At 40.5% G+C, this 14,685-nt stretch overlaps 1 protein-coding gene across 2 annotated transcripts in view; it reads right to left on the bottom strand.

Annotated features, from left to right (window-relative positions):
* Window positions 1-14,685, bottom strand: part of LOC307046048 (TGF-beta receptor type-2-like) — a 51,208-nt gene that overhangs the window by 36,259 nt on the left and 264 nt on the right. The window contains exons 1-3 of one of the 2 annotated variants that reach the window (XM_079692186.1): window positions 4,822-4,892; window positions 3,253-3,397; window positions 2,945-3,135 (exon numbers count right to left, since the gene is read on the bottom strand). In XM_079692186.1, coding sequence (XP_079548312.1) covers window positions 2,945-3,135; window positions 3,253-3,395 — 334 coding nt within the window. In that variant the 5' untranslated portion in view covers window positions 3,396-3,397; window positions 4,822-4,892. Of the gene's footprint in view, window positions 1-2,944; window positions 3,136-3,252; window positions 3,398-4,821; window positions 4,893-14,685 lie in introns of those variants that run through there. The other variant, XM_079692185.1, reaches the window with a different exon arrangement.

Here is a 14,685-nt window from a genome sequence, read left to right as displayed (position 1 = left end):
CTCATTTACACCTGAAGTATGAGGAAAGGGTGGAGATGTGTTGTTCTGCTGTTGTTGGCAGTACAGGTGTTTGAACAAATAAACCGCTGATTTTATAGTTAGTGTTTATTAGGTTAGTTGAAAGTGTCTGTAGTTAAAATAATGTGTCTGATTTCTCCCAGTGACGTAAGTCACAATAAAACCTTCATTGCAGCTATAAAACATATCACATACATACTTTTAGGATACGTTTGCCATATTCTCAGAGATTTTTACTCTCAACAAATCCCCTAATTGTGTGTGTGTGTCTCTCAGGGAGACTCACTGTTGCACTGTCTAGTTATTTTAATACCATGATCACACACATGTACTTTATTCTAATTCAGTGTAATTTAAAGATGTAACTTAAGAAATATTGCATGTTTTTAGTCCTGGATTATTACACAGCTCTGTTGAATATTCAACTCTGATTGGTCAACTTGGACATTCCAGAGGTCTACTTTTTTCCGCTAACAGACTGCTGCTAAGTAGAACAGACTGTTGCTATCAAGGTCATATCAATCCGCAGAAAGCAGTCCAGTCATTTTATCGTCAGCTGTGGACAACAAACGTAATTTTTCTCCATCAGAAAACACCAGGGAATCATTTTTGGATATTAATTTTCATTCTAAACTGTCCCCAGTAAAAATAAATAAAAGAGTGCAATGACATAGAGCAGGGGTGTCCACACTTTTTTGTCTGGTGAGCTACTTTTGAAATGACCAGCTCACCAAGGTCTACCAACCAAAAATAAAATCCCAAATTGCAAGGGTTGCTGAATAACACGTTTTATTTATACATGGGATAACTACATTAGGGCTTCCTGCAACAAACGACTAATTTAATAATCGATGAATCTATCGATTAATGAAATGATTAATGGACTATTCTGACTATTACTGCCTTGCACAATTTCTCAAATGCTCTTATTTAGCCATCAACTTTTAGATTTAGCTTGAGGTTGTTTTAGGCATGTGTAAACTAACAATGAAGACAATAGAGATGAATACTTGATTCAAAAATACATATATTATTAAATTAACTTAACAAAAATTGTGAACAAAATTAACATTGCTTTTTATTTAAATAAAATAAATAATATTTCACATCAAAAGAAACAACAATGTTTTAACAAATCGTATTAAATAATCTGATGACAGAACTGTAAACAGAATAGCTGAAACTTAATAAACAAAAATAAAGAATAACTCTGTTACCTAATCATTAACCCATGTTTGTATAATTGAGTTAACTCCGTGTGTTGCTGCTAGCATACATAACACCTGACGTGGAAACGTTACTCGTGGATGGGGCTACAGAGCTGCTAGAAAGACAGTCGAACCCGGTGCATTCCTCCGTCTGAATGTGGTGCACTTTTGCTAAATGTTTAGACAAATTGCTCGTGTTACCGCCCTTACATGCTAAACTCTCTTGCCAAGGAACATTGTCCACCTCAAGACGGGTAAAGTTTAACCACACCTTGGAGCGCTTCTCTCCGCCATCTCCTCTGTGTGTTGCTGCATGTAGCAGCTGCGTGCGTGTGTAAACTGCCCCGCCCCCTCGCACACAGACGGGAAAGAGATCTGGTCTGGATTTGAAAGGTCGAAAATACACCGACCATAGACGCATTTGTTTGTCTTTTTGCATGTTAGAAACGAGTTGGCGACACTAAGACTGCGAGATAATGTTTTTGTAGCAATAATACATGACCTTTCTCTTTCTCAACTCGCTACTCGGAGGGAAGTCGCTGTCATATGCCTTGTGAACACTCCGATAATGCCTCTCCACGTTACCTTTCTTTGGCAGAGCGAGGCTTGCTTTACACATAAGGCAAATAACCTTTGAATGTGACATCACAAAAAAAATATTCTTCCTCCCATTCTGTGTGGAAGTGGTATGTCTTTAGGTTTTTGCTCGGTCCCGCACTAATTTCGTTGTTCGTCTCTTTAACTTAATTTGAGTTACACCAGGCCCCTCCTACCTCACAGACCTGCTCCATCACCAGGCCCCCCCTACCTCACAGACCTGCTCCATCACCAGGCCACTCCTACCTCACAGACCTGCTCCATCACCAGGCCCCTCCTACCTCCCAGACCTGCTTCAACACCAGGCCCCTCCTACCTCACAGACCTGCTCCATCACCAGGCCCCTCCCTGTTCCATCACCAGGCCCCTCCTACCTCACAGACCTGCTCAATCAACAGGCCCCTCCTACCTCACAGACCTGCTCCATCACTAGGCCCCTCCTACCTCACAGACCTGCTCCATCACCAGGCTCCTCCTACCTCACAGACCTGCTCCATCACTAGGCCCCTCCTACCTCACAGACCTGCTCCATCACCAGGCTCCTCCTACCTCACAGACCTGCTCCATCACCAGGCCCCTCCTACCTCACAGACCTGCTCCAACACCACACTCCTTCCTGCTGCATCCGCTCCGCAGAAGCCAACCTCCTGTCATTCTCTCAAAGGACCAAGCACCGAACCTGGGAGGAAAGAGCCTTCTCCCCTGCCCCCTCCCACTGGAACTCAGTCCACAAACACATCTGTGACTACCCCAAACTCCCAATGTGCAAATCAAAAATCACCTTTTCAGAACTGCTTTTAATTTGTAAATAATGTTATGTTTTATATATTGTAAGAGGGTTGTTTTAATTATGTTTTTAGGATTTTGTACTCTTTAAAGTTTCTTTGAGTTTCCAGAAAACGCTCTATAAATAAAATGCATTATTACTTTTACTTGTGGTGATTTTACTTGCAAAGAATTCATTCACCGAGTGTAGCTGACGTCAACTCCCCAACTCTCCACTCTCTACCAGACAGCGGTGAAGAGGATCATTGCAAAATCAAGTACAACAAAAGCAACAATAATAAATGACTCGAAAACAAGATCAGGGGTAAAAAAAGGCGTTTGTTTCGTGTACTCACTGGGAGAGAATAACATTTTGTCGTTGCACTCCTCGTCAGTACAGGAGCAGAAGTGAGCCATTCCACTCGTTGTGTTCTTCTCCTTCATCACACAGGTGGAGCTGTTGTAGTCTTCCAGCATAACACCATAGAGCGGCTTGGACGGGTCGTGACACAGGGTTTCAATGGAGAAGCCTGTCTCATTCTTCCTCCTAACAGACAGACAGAGCACAGATGTAATTGTTAAAACTATATATATATATATATAAACCTATTAAGTGAATCACATCTAAGAATTAAAGGCAGTTTTTCTACTCTCAGGTACCTACCAGATGGAGACACAGACCTCGTTGCTGTCGTCACAGATGGATGTGATGGAGCAGTTGGACATGCAGGTCCCAGTACCACTGCAGGAGGACAGCTCCAGATCACAGAACATACAGAGCTGACTCATAGGGTATAAAGGGGGCATACCTGCAGAACACACACATACACACAGTACATCATGATTCAGGCAAGTTCTTTTATCAGCAATGTAAATGGCAGTTCTTGCTCTGGCCAGAGGTAGAAATATGTTGACAGGTTGATGAATATATATAGCAAGGGAAACTATTTGTGTGACTGATCTGTAACATGACATCAATAGTAAGTCCATGTGTGTCACAGAACGAAAGAGAGTAAAAATGTCTACCTCTACACAGGAAGTAGCGATTTTTATTTCTTACATTGCCATGAAATGTGCTGAGCCCATTAATGCTAATTAAAGCTTGGGATCCAAGTTATACACAAAGTCGCCAATTGGATGGAAGTTGTGTGCATCATGTCAAACAAATCAGAGAAGATTATTGTAAACTAATTCTCAAGGGAAAGATTTGACCTAGTATATATGATATTCTAAACTATATACTGTAAAGCACACAGTGGGTTGGAACAACAGTAAAGCATTAGCTACCCGGGTGTAACTAGGTCTGGACCAACAACATAATTATAAAATAGGCTCAGACTTAGAAATGGAAATGACCTTTCCTCATATTGTTGGAACTTCTCCTCATGGCAACTAAGCCATTGATCTTTTGTTCCCATTATCCTCTTTGAGTCTGAAAAACAACCACTTCCTGTCTCTGCACTCAGAAATGCGGTACATTCCGCCTGAAGATTCAATGTACAGTATTGACTGGTTACCGTAGTCTGTGACCTATGATGTCATTGCAATAAAACCAGAACTCTATGTTCCCTATGCTTCGACATAGCTCCAGTGTTCACAGCCGGCAGAGCGCAGCAGCGGCCTGCTGGAAGCCCGCCACCGCAGACCAGTGCCGCATCTGATGACTCTAAAAATGGGACTCTTTCATCTTAACATTAAATACGCAAGCGCTTCCCTAAAAGACTTCATATAACCAGAGCGAGCAGCAGTTAGCCACGAGCTAACGGGATTCTACAAGCTAACAAATATACTGGTGTCCTCTGCTTTGTACACAGCTTACTGACATGCAACAACTACGACGATTCAACTGGTTGTCAGTGCAACAATAAAGACAGCAGCCTGCTTTCCTTCACCTCAAAGGTATGTGCCAGCTAAGCTAACAAGCGGCAGTTCAGTAGCATTTTCATTCACAGCTAGGTAAGTTATGTGTTGTTTGGTTTGCGAAAAGAGCAAATAACTATAAATATAAAGATAAGATAAAAAAAAGTATGTACAATTAAATCTATAGGCCTATAGCCTATGCATGTCGGGAATCAACATGGTCCATGCCTGCCAACCCTACCGATTTGGGCGGTAGTCTACCGCTTTTTACATGTTTCTACCGCCTACCGACTTAGCTGGCTTTCCCTACCGATTTTCAATCTTCCCAAACTATAACAAATAAAAATGACACTCCATAGACACTGGACTCAACTTTTGGCGGACACCGTTTGCAGCGTGTCTGTGATCGCATCATACAAACAGTCCTCTGTGTTTCTGAAAGAGAAACAACGTGCAACGTCCTTTCCTCTGCACCCCCGGGGCTGATGGGTAATCAATCCCAAATGAGTTTAAGGGAACAGAGACGAGGCATTTGAGTCCTGCAGGATTTCCCCGTTAATATCAGTGTCTCGAAAACACATGTTGGTGACTGAAAGACATCCAGTGTTTGGTATTTTCCTGAAGCATCCTTCACCTACAGTGTCTCAACTGAAAGAGGACCACAAACGCATACAAAATATAATAAAATTTTGAGATTTGGGGATATTTATCTCCCATTCTTTCACTTTTTCTGACATTTTCAACACCAAACCTGTCGTTAATGTCTCTGTTTAGTGAACTACAGCAATCTGAAAGCCTGTACATTTTTTATATCAGACTGTATCAGTAGAAAAATGCAGGAAATTACTTTTTGAATGCAGTATTTGCTGATGTATGGCGCAACACAAAGATATTTCGCTCTGTGCAAACCTTTGACTGTAATATGTAAACAACATGAAACAAGAATATGAACCTGGCTTTATCCTATGTTCACACAAGAGTTCTACATCCTGAGACATCCTTCATCTACACTGTCTCAACTGAAAGAGGACCAGAAGCACATTAAAAATATAATAAAATGTGGAGACTTTGGGATATTTAACTCCCATTCTTTTGCTTTTCAGGCATTTTACAGACCAGATATGTCGTTGATGTCACTGTTTATCAAACTACCACTTTTTCTGCATAAAATGATGCAATATATGTTAAATACATGGTTTATACATGTAATTACTGGGGTTCCATTTCTTCTGATTACCTAATTTGGGCGTGCACATTTGCCGCACGCAAACCTACCTCTTTTGGATTTGGAAAGGTTGGCATGTATGCATGGTCTACTGTGTGGAGGTTATCTCCTGCTGAGAGTATCTTGGCAGGACTTGTTGGTGAGTTAGCAATCAGTAACAGAGTTGCATGCACACAACCCTTCTTTTAACCTGGCACCATTATCATTCATTAAGCGAAGGGGAGACGGTCACAGAACCGCACAAACATTATTTTCGGTACAGTTTACAAGAATTCCTAAATACATTTTGACACCCAAAGTAGCTTAAATATACATAAATATAGCTTAAACCATCCTTATAATAACTATCCCTTTGACACAGTTACATTGTCTCTTTATCATCACCCTGGCTGCTTGAGAGGTATCGCATGTGGTACAATGGGTCACATGCTGCCTGAGTTCTGACTGGCAATCTCATCATTCTCTTTAGCATGACTTGTGCTGCCGCTGTGATCCCCCTCTGGTCTGAGACCTGTTCAGAACTGCCTGTTAACTCAAAGCCCCCATGAGAAACCCAGGTAAGTCCTCTTAGCCTCTTAGTCTTATAGATATATGCCTTTTAATGCCTGCCTGGAAATGAAGCTTTTACCATGTGGCCTGTGTGTTCAAAGGACTTACAGGATGAAATGGAAGCCCTGTGTGTAGTATACAGGTGCAAAAGGGGGGTTTCAAAATGAAGAAACCCTCATTCAGCTGGGAGGTCTGAGTTTAAGCCACCATGACGCCAAACGTCTGCCCTGGTTCAGCTCCACTGAGCAGTACACTGAATTCCTTCCAGCACTGTGCAATTTCTATCAGCTTCTACTACAGCTCTGGCTGAAATCAACAGCTGACACTGGTTCCACTGCATTGAAGAAGAGCTCATGGGCACCTCGGCAGTGGCCTTGAAGGTGAACTGGCCCCTCTCCAGCTATCAGCTCACTCAATTATTTTTTTTGTCCGATCAGGACGTGAACCGGCGACCCTTTGGTTCCAAGACCAAGTCCCTACAGACTGCGCCACTGCCGCCTCAAACTTTAGCTTGATTCAATATTTGATTGAGAGTTTTTTTTATTCTTACTGAAAGAAGTGGAAGGCGTTCATGGGCTTTACTGTCGATTAAGTAATGAGTGATCTACAGCAGCACTAGTTACTACAACTTGAACCCTCTTTGAATAAGTTAGCACATTTAATTTGACCAGCTGCCTCACTGTACGTTTTCTTAACATCACATGGAAGTCTGTCTTTCTTATCCATTTCTTTGTAAAAGTGATAATCGTAAAGTAAACATCCTTCAATGTTAATAAATAACATTGAAAGATGTTCCTTCACACTTCACCGGCGAAGGGTAGTTTATATACAGTAATGCACAGAGTGATGGATTTGATCACCTCTGAAGGGCAAATGCAAACAAGCACACCTCCAGGTCCATCAAAACAAATTCCGCTTTGCAGAAACAAGTCATGTTAAAAGATGAGTCACAGTATTAGCTACTTGTATCAAGATTTAAAGGATATGTTCTGCAAAATGAAACAATAAATCCCAATAAATTAAGATGTTTTCCTGGATACTGACTAATTTCTAAGAAGTACATGCAGTCAGACTGAATCCTTTTGCAGCAATAAAACACACTGAAGCTCAGTGTGTGGGAATTAAATAGCCTCCAAAATGAAAAGTTAATGTGTGCTTTCGCCTGTGAGGGGTGGGTTTTCCTCTCCTCTGTCTGAGGAAGGGTGCGTTTTGGTCTTGGTCCTCTTAAGAATCATTCCAGACCTTCAATGTCGTCTTTTCAACTTTGAAACTGCAGCTTTGTATTAATTTCCACCACTAACTTAGCCTTGAGATGGTGTGATTTAACCACTGATATTCTTGTTCTTTTTGAAATTGTGTGTGCAAAACTGTCATCCGCCTTATTACTAGGGCTGTCAACTTTAACGCGTTAACGACCGGGATTAATCTGGAAACCTTCATGTGTAAAGAAATATAGCACAGTATTGGACAGACTGGAGACCACTGGACACTGGAAAATGCACTTGTGCATTTAAGATTTGGTAAGGAAAGATGATATGCATTTGGCTGAATCGGTCAACTGGTTTCTTGAAGTTGCACAGGAGTGGGAGATAGTGGTCAGGGTCACAACTGGAGTAACAGCAGAGATAATACTATAATACATATAAGTACACTTTCCAAAAATGATGGCGGAGCACCAAACTTCCATCACTCACTCAGCACATAGCATTCATAAATTCAATAAATCAGCAAAGACACTCAATTACTTTAAATCTAATACTATAAAATCCATGTTCCCTGCCTGGTGGAAAGCAAATGATCTGCTCAACCTCCTCTCCTTCTGCCTCGACACCCAGCAACCATAACCCCACGTTCACTATTAATGAGGAACCCATACACTTCCCAACATGGAAGGAGAGAGGAGATCTCAGCCTGGGGCACCGTTTTAGTGGCTGCTCGCTCATGACCTTCGACCTCCTTAAACAAACTGACTCACCCCACAATCGTCCCTTCAAGTACAGACTTGAAAGAGGCCATACAGAGGTGATCCATAACTAATATTATATTACATGTTACTTGTTAGACGCTTTTATCCAAAGCGACTTACATACTCAATACTGTGGGCAATCCCCACAGGCGGAATTTGTCTCAGGGACACAACGACATGCTGACTGCAGTGGGGTTTGAACCTGTGCTCCCCTGATCCGAACACCAACGCTGCACGCCTCAAACTAATATCAAACGTTCCTCTCCTATACTATTAAACCTATTAGCACAATTGTTCAAACTCTTTTCTCACGAGAATACTAGTTCTATACCAGCAAACAAATGGACATCAGACTACAATACAGACAGACATCAACCGGCTATCTGTACACATTCTTCATGATACAAACCTCAAATCCAACTCATTCAATACATTCTACTCAATCCTACTCTACATCCTTTGCGGAGTACACATCATCAAACTTTCATTCTCAAAGCATTTAGCACAGTCTAAAACTGAGAAGACAGAATAAATGCGTCAATTAACCAATATTTCTATCGAGACTAGATTTCTTTACACAAACTCTAGCCTTATGCTAATAACATTAGCTGAATGCTAGCATCCAGGATGGTGTGAAGGCAAATTAGCTTTGGAAGTAGCTTTCAACCTTATCCACTTACTATAAGGTTATTAGCAGGCTTCTGCTAATACGGTTAGCATGTTGTTCATGTGGTGAAAACTCGACTAAGAGAACTCAGTTGTTTTGTCTGTAAACTTGTGAGCAATAACAGTGCAACATTTTGACTTTTTATTGTCTTTTCAGCTCCTTTATATATTACATATAAGCACACGGTTGTTTGCTGCTGTTTTAATGATTTGCATATAATAATGAGAAACTTAATTAGAAAATGTTCTATTTTATGTGAAAAAAAAGTGTTTTTGTTTTGGTGAATTTTATTCCTTTTCTTCTTTTCCTAAAAAAACAAGTGGGCCAGTCTGTCTTTTCCGTAACAGCCAAGAAAATTGCAATTGGCGCATCTCTAAAGAACACCATGAAAGTATTATAGAGCTCACTGTGGTACTCTCCCTGTTACTCATTCACATTCATGCAGTCTCTGTGGCACTGAGAGTAAACCATCAGGGTTTGTGTCTGAGGTTGTGTGTGGGTGTTAGCGCTCTGCTATTTCACACTCAGGATCCCGCCCTCATCTGGACTGTGAGATGGAATTATATGAACTGTGCTTAATGCACAAAAACACACATGTCTCATAATATACTGTAAACATAGACAGAAGCAGTGTAATCTTAAAGGAGAATGTGTACATTTTCACTCATCAGGAAGGAGAATTCATGAGTCAAACCTCCTCTGGTTGGATTAAACACGACTGCCATGTCAATTGATTTAGCGGTAGCACAACGCTCCTGTTGTTCGAGAGAAGAAGCCCCCTCAATCATGGTTAAGTGGCTAAATGTAGAATCAAACATCCACTCTCTTTACTCAATTAGTTTGACATTTATGATAAGAACAGAAGTGTCATCCTAGTAGAATTTACTGCAGTACAATTAAGACCGATGGCAGACGGATATAAAGTGTTGATTTAAAAATATGTCTTTTTGATCCAGCTGGTTGGTGGGCCTTGGATTTGGCTTGACTGTTTACAACATGGTGGCCAATTCAGCTAAACTGAAATGCATTGATTGGAGTTCATAAGCAGTGACTGACACTGCTCCCTGACTCTGGTTGTTTTACATGCAGGCACATTCTGTAACGCACTAACTGTCCGATTTTTTAAAGTGTTTAGTTCTTTTTATGCTTAAGAGAACTAAACTTTTTTGTTTTTTTCGAAGATGTGAGGGAAAATATGAATCTTTTGTCCATGTGCACAATGTCTTGAATAATTTTTGGCACCTTAAAAATGCTGGCTTAACTGCTGCCAAAATATTCTCATGGAAACCCCCACATTCTCCATCTACTACTAATGGATATCTTCCTTTCATGACGTTCTAATCTAAGAACCGTCGATCCCTTCTATAAGCAATGTTAAAGGAGAAACACTAAAGGCTTTACAAGAGCTGCTGAAACTGAAACAGAAATGCTAAGTACATCAGAATGATGCTTAGTAGCAGCATTGCAACTCCATGTCATATGAAAGCTAACAGCTGAATTCCCTCCCCTCACATCCTCAGTGCCTGGGAAATCCACTGAGGAAGTGAGCTCAAAGTGAGGGGGGGCACACAGGAAAGCTGACTGCAGTTTATCACCACAGGAAACACTGTGGCAGGCTGATCAAATGTGAAAGAAAAAGTGTAAAATCTGCACAGTAGGCAGGTGTACTGTAGGTCAGTTTCACTGAAAGATCCCAGAAAACGAATTCATCATTGGGGAGTAACAGATTACAAGTAACAGGATTACGTAATCAGGATAACAAGGTGAATGTATTCCATTACAGTTACATAGAAAAATACTTAATCATGTTACTGGTACATTTAAAAAACTGTGTGCATTAAACTAAAATGGAGCATTTTCTGTCGGCTCAGATTTTATTTCTGCTTTTTAAACTGTAGTATGTGCTAATGTGTTTCCTTATTGGTGTATAAACTACTGCCTGAATATGCTGAATGAAAGGTTTTCCTATCAATAAAATATATATTTTTTCTAAATATTTTGGTTTCTTCTTTTCTAAGGTTACATTGTTCTGTTGCCTTACATAAAACAATTAACTAAAAAACTACTAATTGTTATTTATTTTCTCTTGAATTTATTGACATTACATTTGATATATAGTCAATCCTGAAGTAACGCAAAGGAATCAGGTTACTCTTATATTTTGATACTCAGATTAGGTAACTGATTACCTTTTGTTACAGCCAACTAGTAATTGAATAAATACAGTAACCTTCCCAAACCACCTAAAGCCATTCTAATATCTCAACATTAAATCATTTACTATACACTCACATTGTAAATCTAACTCATGTTTAATGACTGGAAGTTTAGAAACACATTAGAAGCATTTGATGCAAGTTGCAAGTCTGATAATACTGCTCCCCTGCAGCACCATATCTGAAAAACATGGAGATGTGCTGTAGATGATCTCAATGCATCACCAGCTAATTATTAATAAAATCCTTTTCCAGGATTTAAACAATCACTGTGTTTCATGTTGTGCCATGGGTGCATAATATCATTAATATAATATCATGAGTTATTTTATATAGCATAACCAAAATAACAGTATTCTAGAGGTAAGTTCTGTATTTATGCCATCTAGCTGTTGTGAGCAGGAGCCTTTTTTATTTATCATCTATTTCTTAGCATTTATTTAGTTAAGGTGTCCACATTCCATAGTTGATTAAGTATGTGACCCTCCTCTGGAGCAATGCAATGAAATATCTGTGGAAATAAGAATCGTTCTTCTCTCAGGTCTCGCCCTGTCAGAGAAATGAGGGTAGACAACTGGCAGGAGGCTGCGCGGGGCTACATAACTGCCCCAGCAGGCGGCTCAGCCCCCCTCCCTCCGCTCCTTAAAGTTATCCCACCACTACAACTCAGTCTCTCCAACTTGCCTATAATCCTCTCATTCCTCCTATCTGTGTTCCTTTCATCCCAGCCAGCCTCTCTCTTCTCTTTGACCCCAGAGTCAGCCAAGCGGGTTAAGAGGGAAGAGCGCGGGGGGACGACTAATATGGTCAAAATCAGATGGAGACACTTCAGTGGGGTTAAACTGTGTGGTGCCTCCTAAAAGAAAACATTGATCTGTTTCTCTTTTGTGCAGCCTCCTGTTTCCCTTTCTGCCTTTTTGTTTTGATGGGTACAGGATGGAATAGATTGAGTCGCTATTTTTGGCTAAGCACCGGATTGGGGAATGTCCCAGCACAGGGGGGCATCTGCGCAGACACTGAGATTCCCTGAAATGAAGAAGGAACTGTCCTGTGACAGACCCCCGAGCTCCACATCAATGAAAGCACACAAAGAAAGAAAAGTTTAAAATAACACAGTCCTGATGTTTGAAGAAGCAATGCGTCACTCAGAGGCGCGCAGGAGCAACACAAACGGGGAGTTTGTGTGTTAATGTGTATTGGTGGGCAGATGGGGGCATGAGGGTGGAAGTTTGAAGTTTGTATGTCTATTTGTGACACACACAAAGCAGTGGGGCCACACAATCCTTCTGGTATGTGGGATTTCCAGGTTCAAAATAGGCCCTGCCGTGGGAGGAGGGCAGGAAAAAACAGCAGAAAGAGGAGGGGAGAAGAAGAGTACAACTCATGATTTTATGTGTTCACGGCAACCAAAGGCAGAATTTGGCTTGTCATTGTCTTGCTGTGCTTAATCTACCCACCTGTCACAAGCGTGGGGAAGTTTCATGGCCGGTTGAAGTGGGAGGTGTTTGGTATGACGGATGGAAAGCAGCCAAGTCGGTTACAGTGCCACTGTTCACACATGTGGTGAGCGCAGAGGAGGGAAAGTGGGACAGCCGCCACACAAACTGACAAGCAGACTTGAACACATATCCCCAAAAAAACTCTCTCACTGCGGTCATGTAGGAAATGTGGAACTAGGTGGAACATCTGATACAGTACATCCAATACAAACACCATGCAGCCAATGAGGGGCAAAATCTCTATTTTGAACTGTAGTGGATTTTCATAAATGTCAAAGTAACCAAATATAAGGATATTTGTATAAAAAAACCCTGCATTTTGTCACATCTTTAAAAAGTTCATGTGAAGATACAAGGTAGGCAGAAGAACGGTCCAGGACAGAGATGAGTATCTCTACAAGGAGTTTACTTAAAGGTGGGGTAGGTAATTTTGGAAAAACCGGCTCGAGTGCGCTAGAATTTGAAAATACAGAACCGGAAGAAATCTGCTACTTCCTTACAGAGCCCCTCCTCTAACACACACGAACGCGCACATGACCAATGAGGGCACGAGATAAGTTTGTGCACAGATGGAAGGCTGACAGGCAGATAGGCCATCCAGTTACTTTAGCCGGGCCGGCTCAAATGATTGGTCGTGCTTTTTACAGTACTACGGCTTCCACAGATGACATCTTTTTATGGATTTTTTATCAAAGCACTTCAGATATTCATTGCTATCAGGATGTTAAGAGCATTCCATGGAATATAACAAAAAGTGTATCTCGAGCCGGTTTCTCAAACTTACCTACCACACCTTTAATGTCACATCATTGCTTTTGATGGGCTCCGCATTACTGGTCAATTACACCAAACAACCAGTGGTGGAAAGTAACTAAGTACATTAACTCAAATACTGAATGATGTACACATTTAAGGTACTTGCACTTAACTGAAGCATTTTTATTTCATTGCACTTTATACTTCTACTCTTCTACACTTTGGAAGCCAATTTTGTACTTTTGCAAACATTTATGTACAGATGTATTTACTAGTTACTTAAAAATTGAGATTGTGACACACAAGCAAAACATTTTAAAATATGATTTTGTATAGATTGAAACCATCAAACATTACATTTGATTAGCTAAAACCAAGAGTGGGAAAGTTTTCCACAAAAATGTTTCCCAGTTTCAGCATCGTACATGTGAAGATTTTAAAAATAATAATAAAAAAATGTTTTCCGCAATAAGTGATTTCACTCTGGAGACTTTGAGTACATTTTGCTTATCGTAGTATACTACTTTCACTTAAGTACCCTTCTTGATGCAGTACTTTTAGTTGACATTTTTTATTTTTTACCTGCTTGATTTACTCAAGAACTGTTCTTAAGTACAATTGTAAGGTAGGCTACTTATTTGCTACATTGTACTTCTTCTCCAGTACAATTCAGAGGTAAATCGTGTACTTGTACTCAACTACATTTATTTAGAACCTTTAGTTACTTTATAGATTTGGATTAATGATGTGAAATATAATCAACTCTTAAATCAGACTTTAGTTACACCTGGAGTAAATTCACAAGCCACCCTGCAGTATACAAAGTCATTCAAACTAGCTGCACCTTTACCAGCTTTGATAAACAGATGAATGCATCAATAATCATTATCAAAACACATCATAAGCCAATCTGCATAGTAAGTACTTTTAGTTTTGGTACTTGAAGTGCATTTAGATGCCAATACGTTCCTGCTTTTTTACATTTACTCGAGTAACATTTTAATTGTAGGACTTTTACTTGTAACAAAGTATTCCTACACTCTGGTACTTATACTTTTACTCAAGTGCAAGTTCTGAGTGCTTCTTCCACCTTTGAATTGTAAAGTTTAGTATCAGTACTTTTAATCAAGTCAGACATTTGAATACTTTTTCCAGCACTGCAAACAACTTGTATCAATTGGTACCGGATGTTATGGAAGGAAGATATTAATTCTAATTCTCTCTTTGGGTAAACAGTGTCAGCCGCTGACTGCGTCACCTGTCCGCGTGCCTGGTTCCCTACCGCACAGTCTGCTTCACACACGCTGACACACACTACTGTCAAAACACGGAGCCACTAACATAGTCTTGATAAAGTTC

This window comes from Notothenia rossii, assembly GCF_949606895.1.
Source record: "Notothenia rossii genome assembly, chromosome: 7".
Taxonomy (NCBI): domain Eukaryota; kingdom Metazoa; phylum Chordata; class Actinopteri; order Perciformes; family Nototheniidae; genus Notothenia; species Notothenia rossii.
This window is presented reverse-complemented; position numbering and strand designations above follow the sequence as displayed.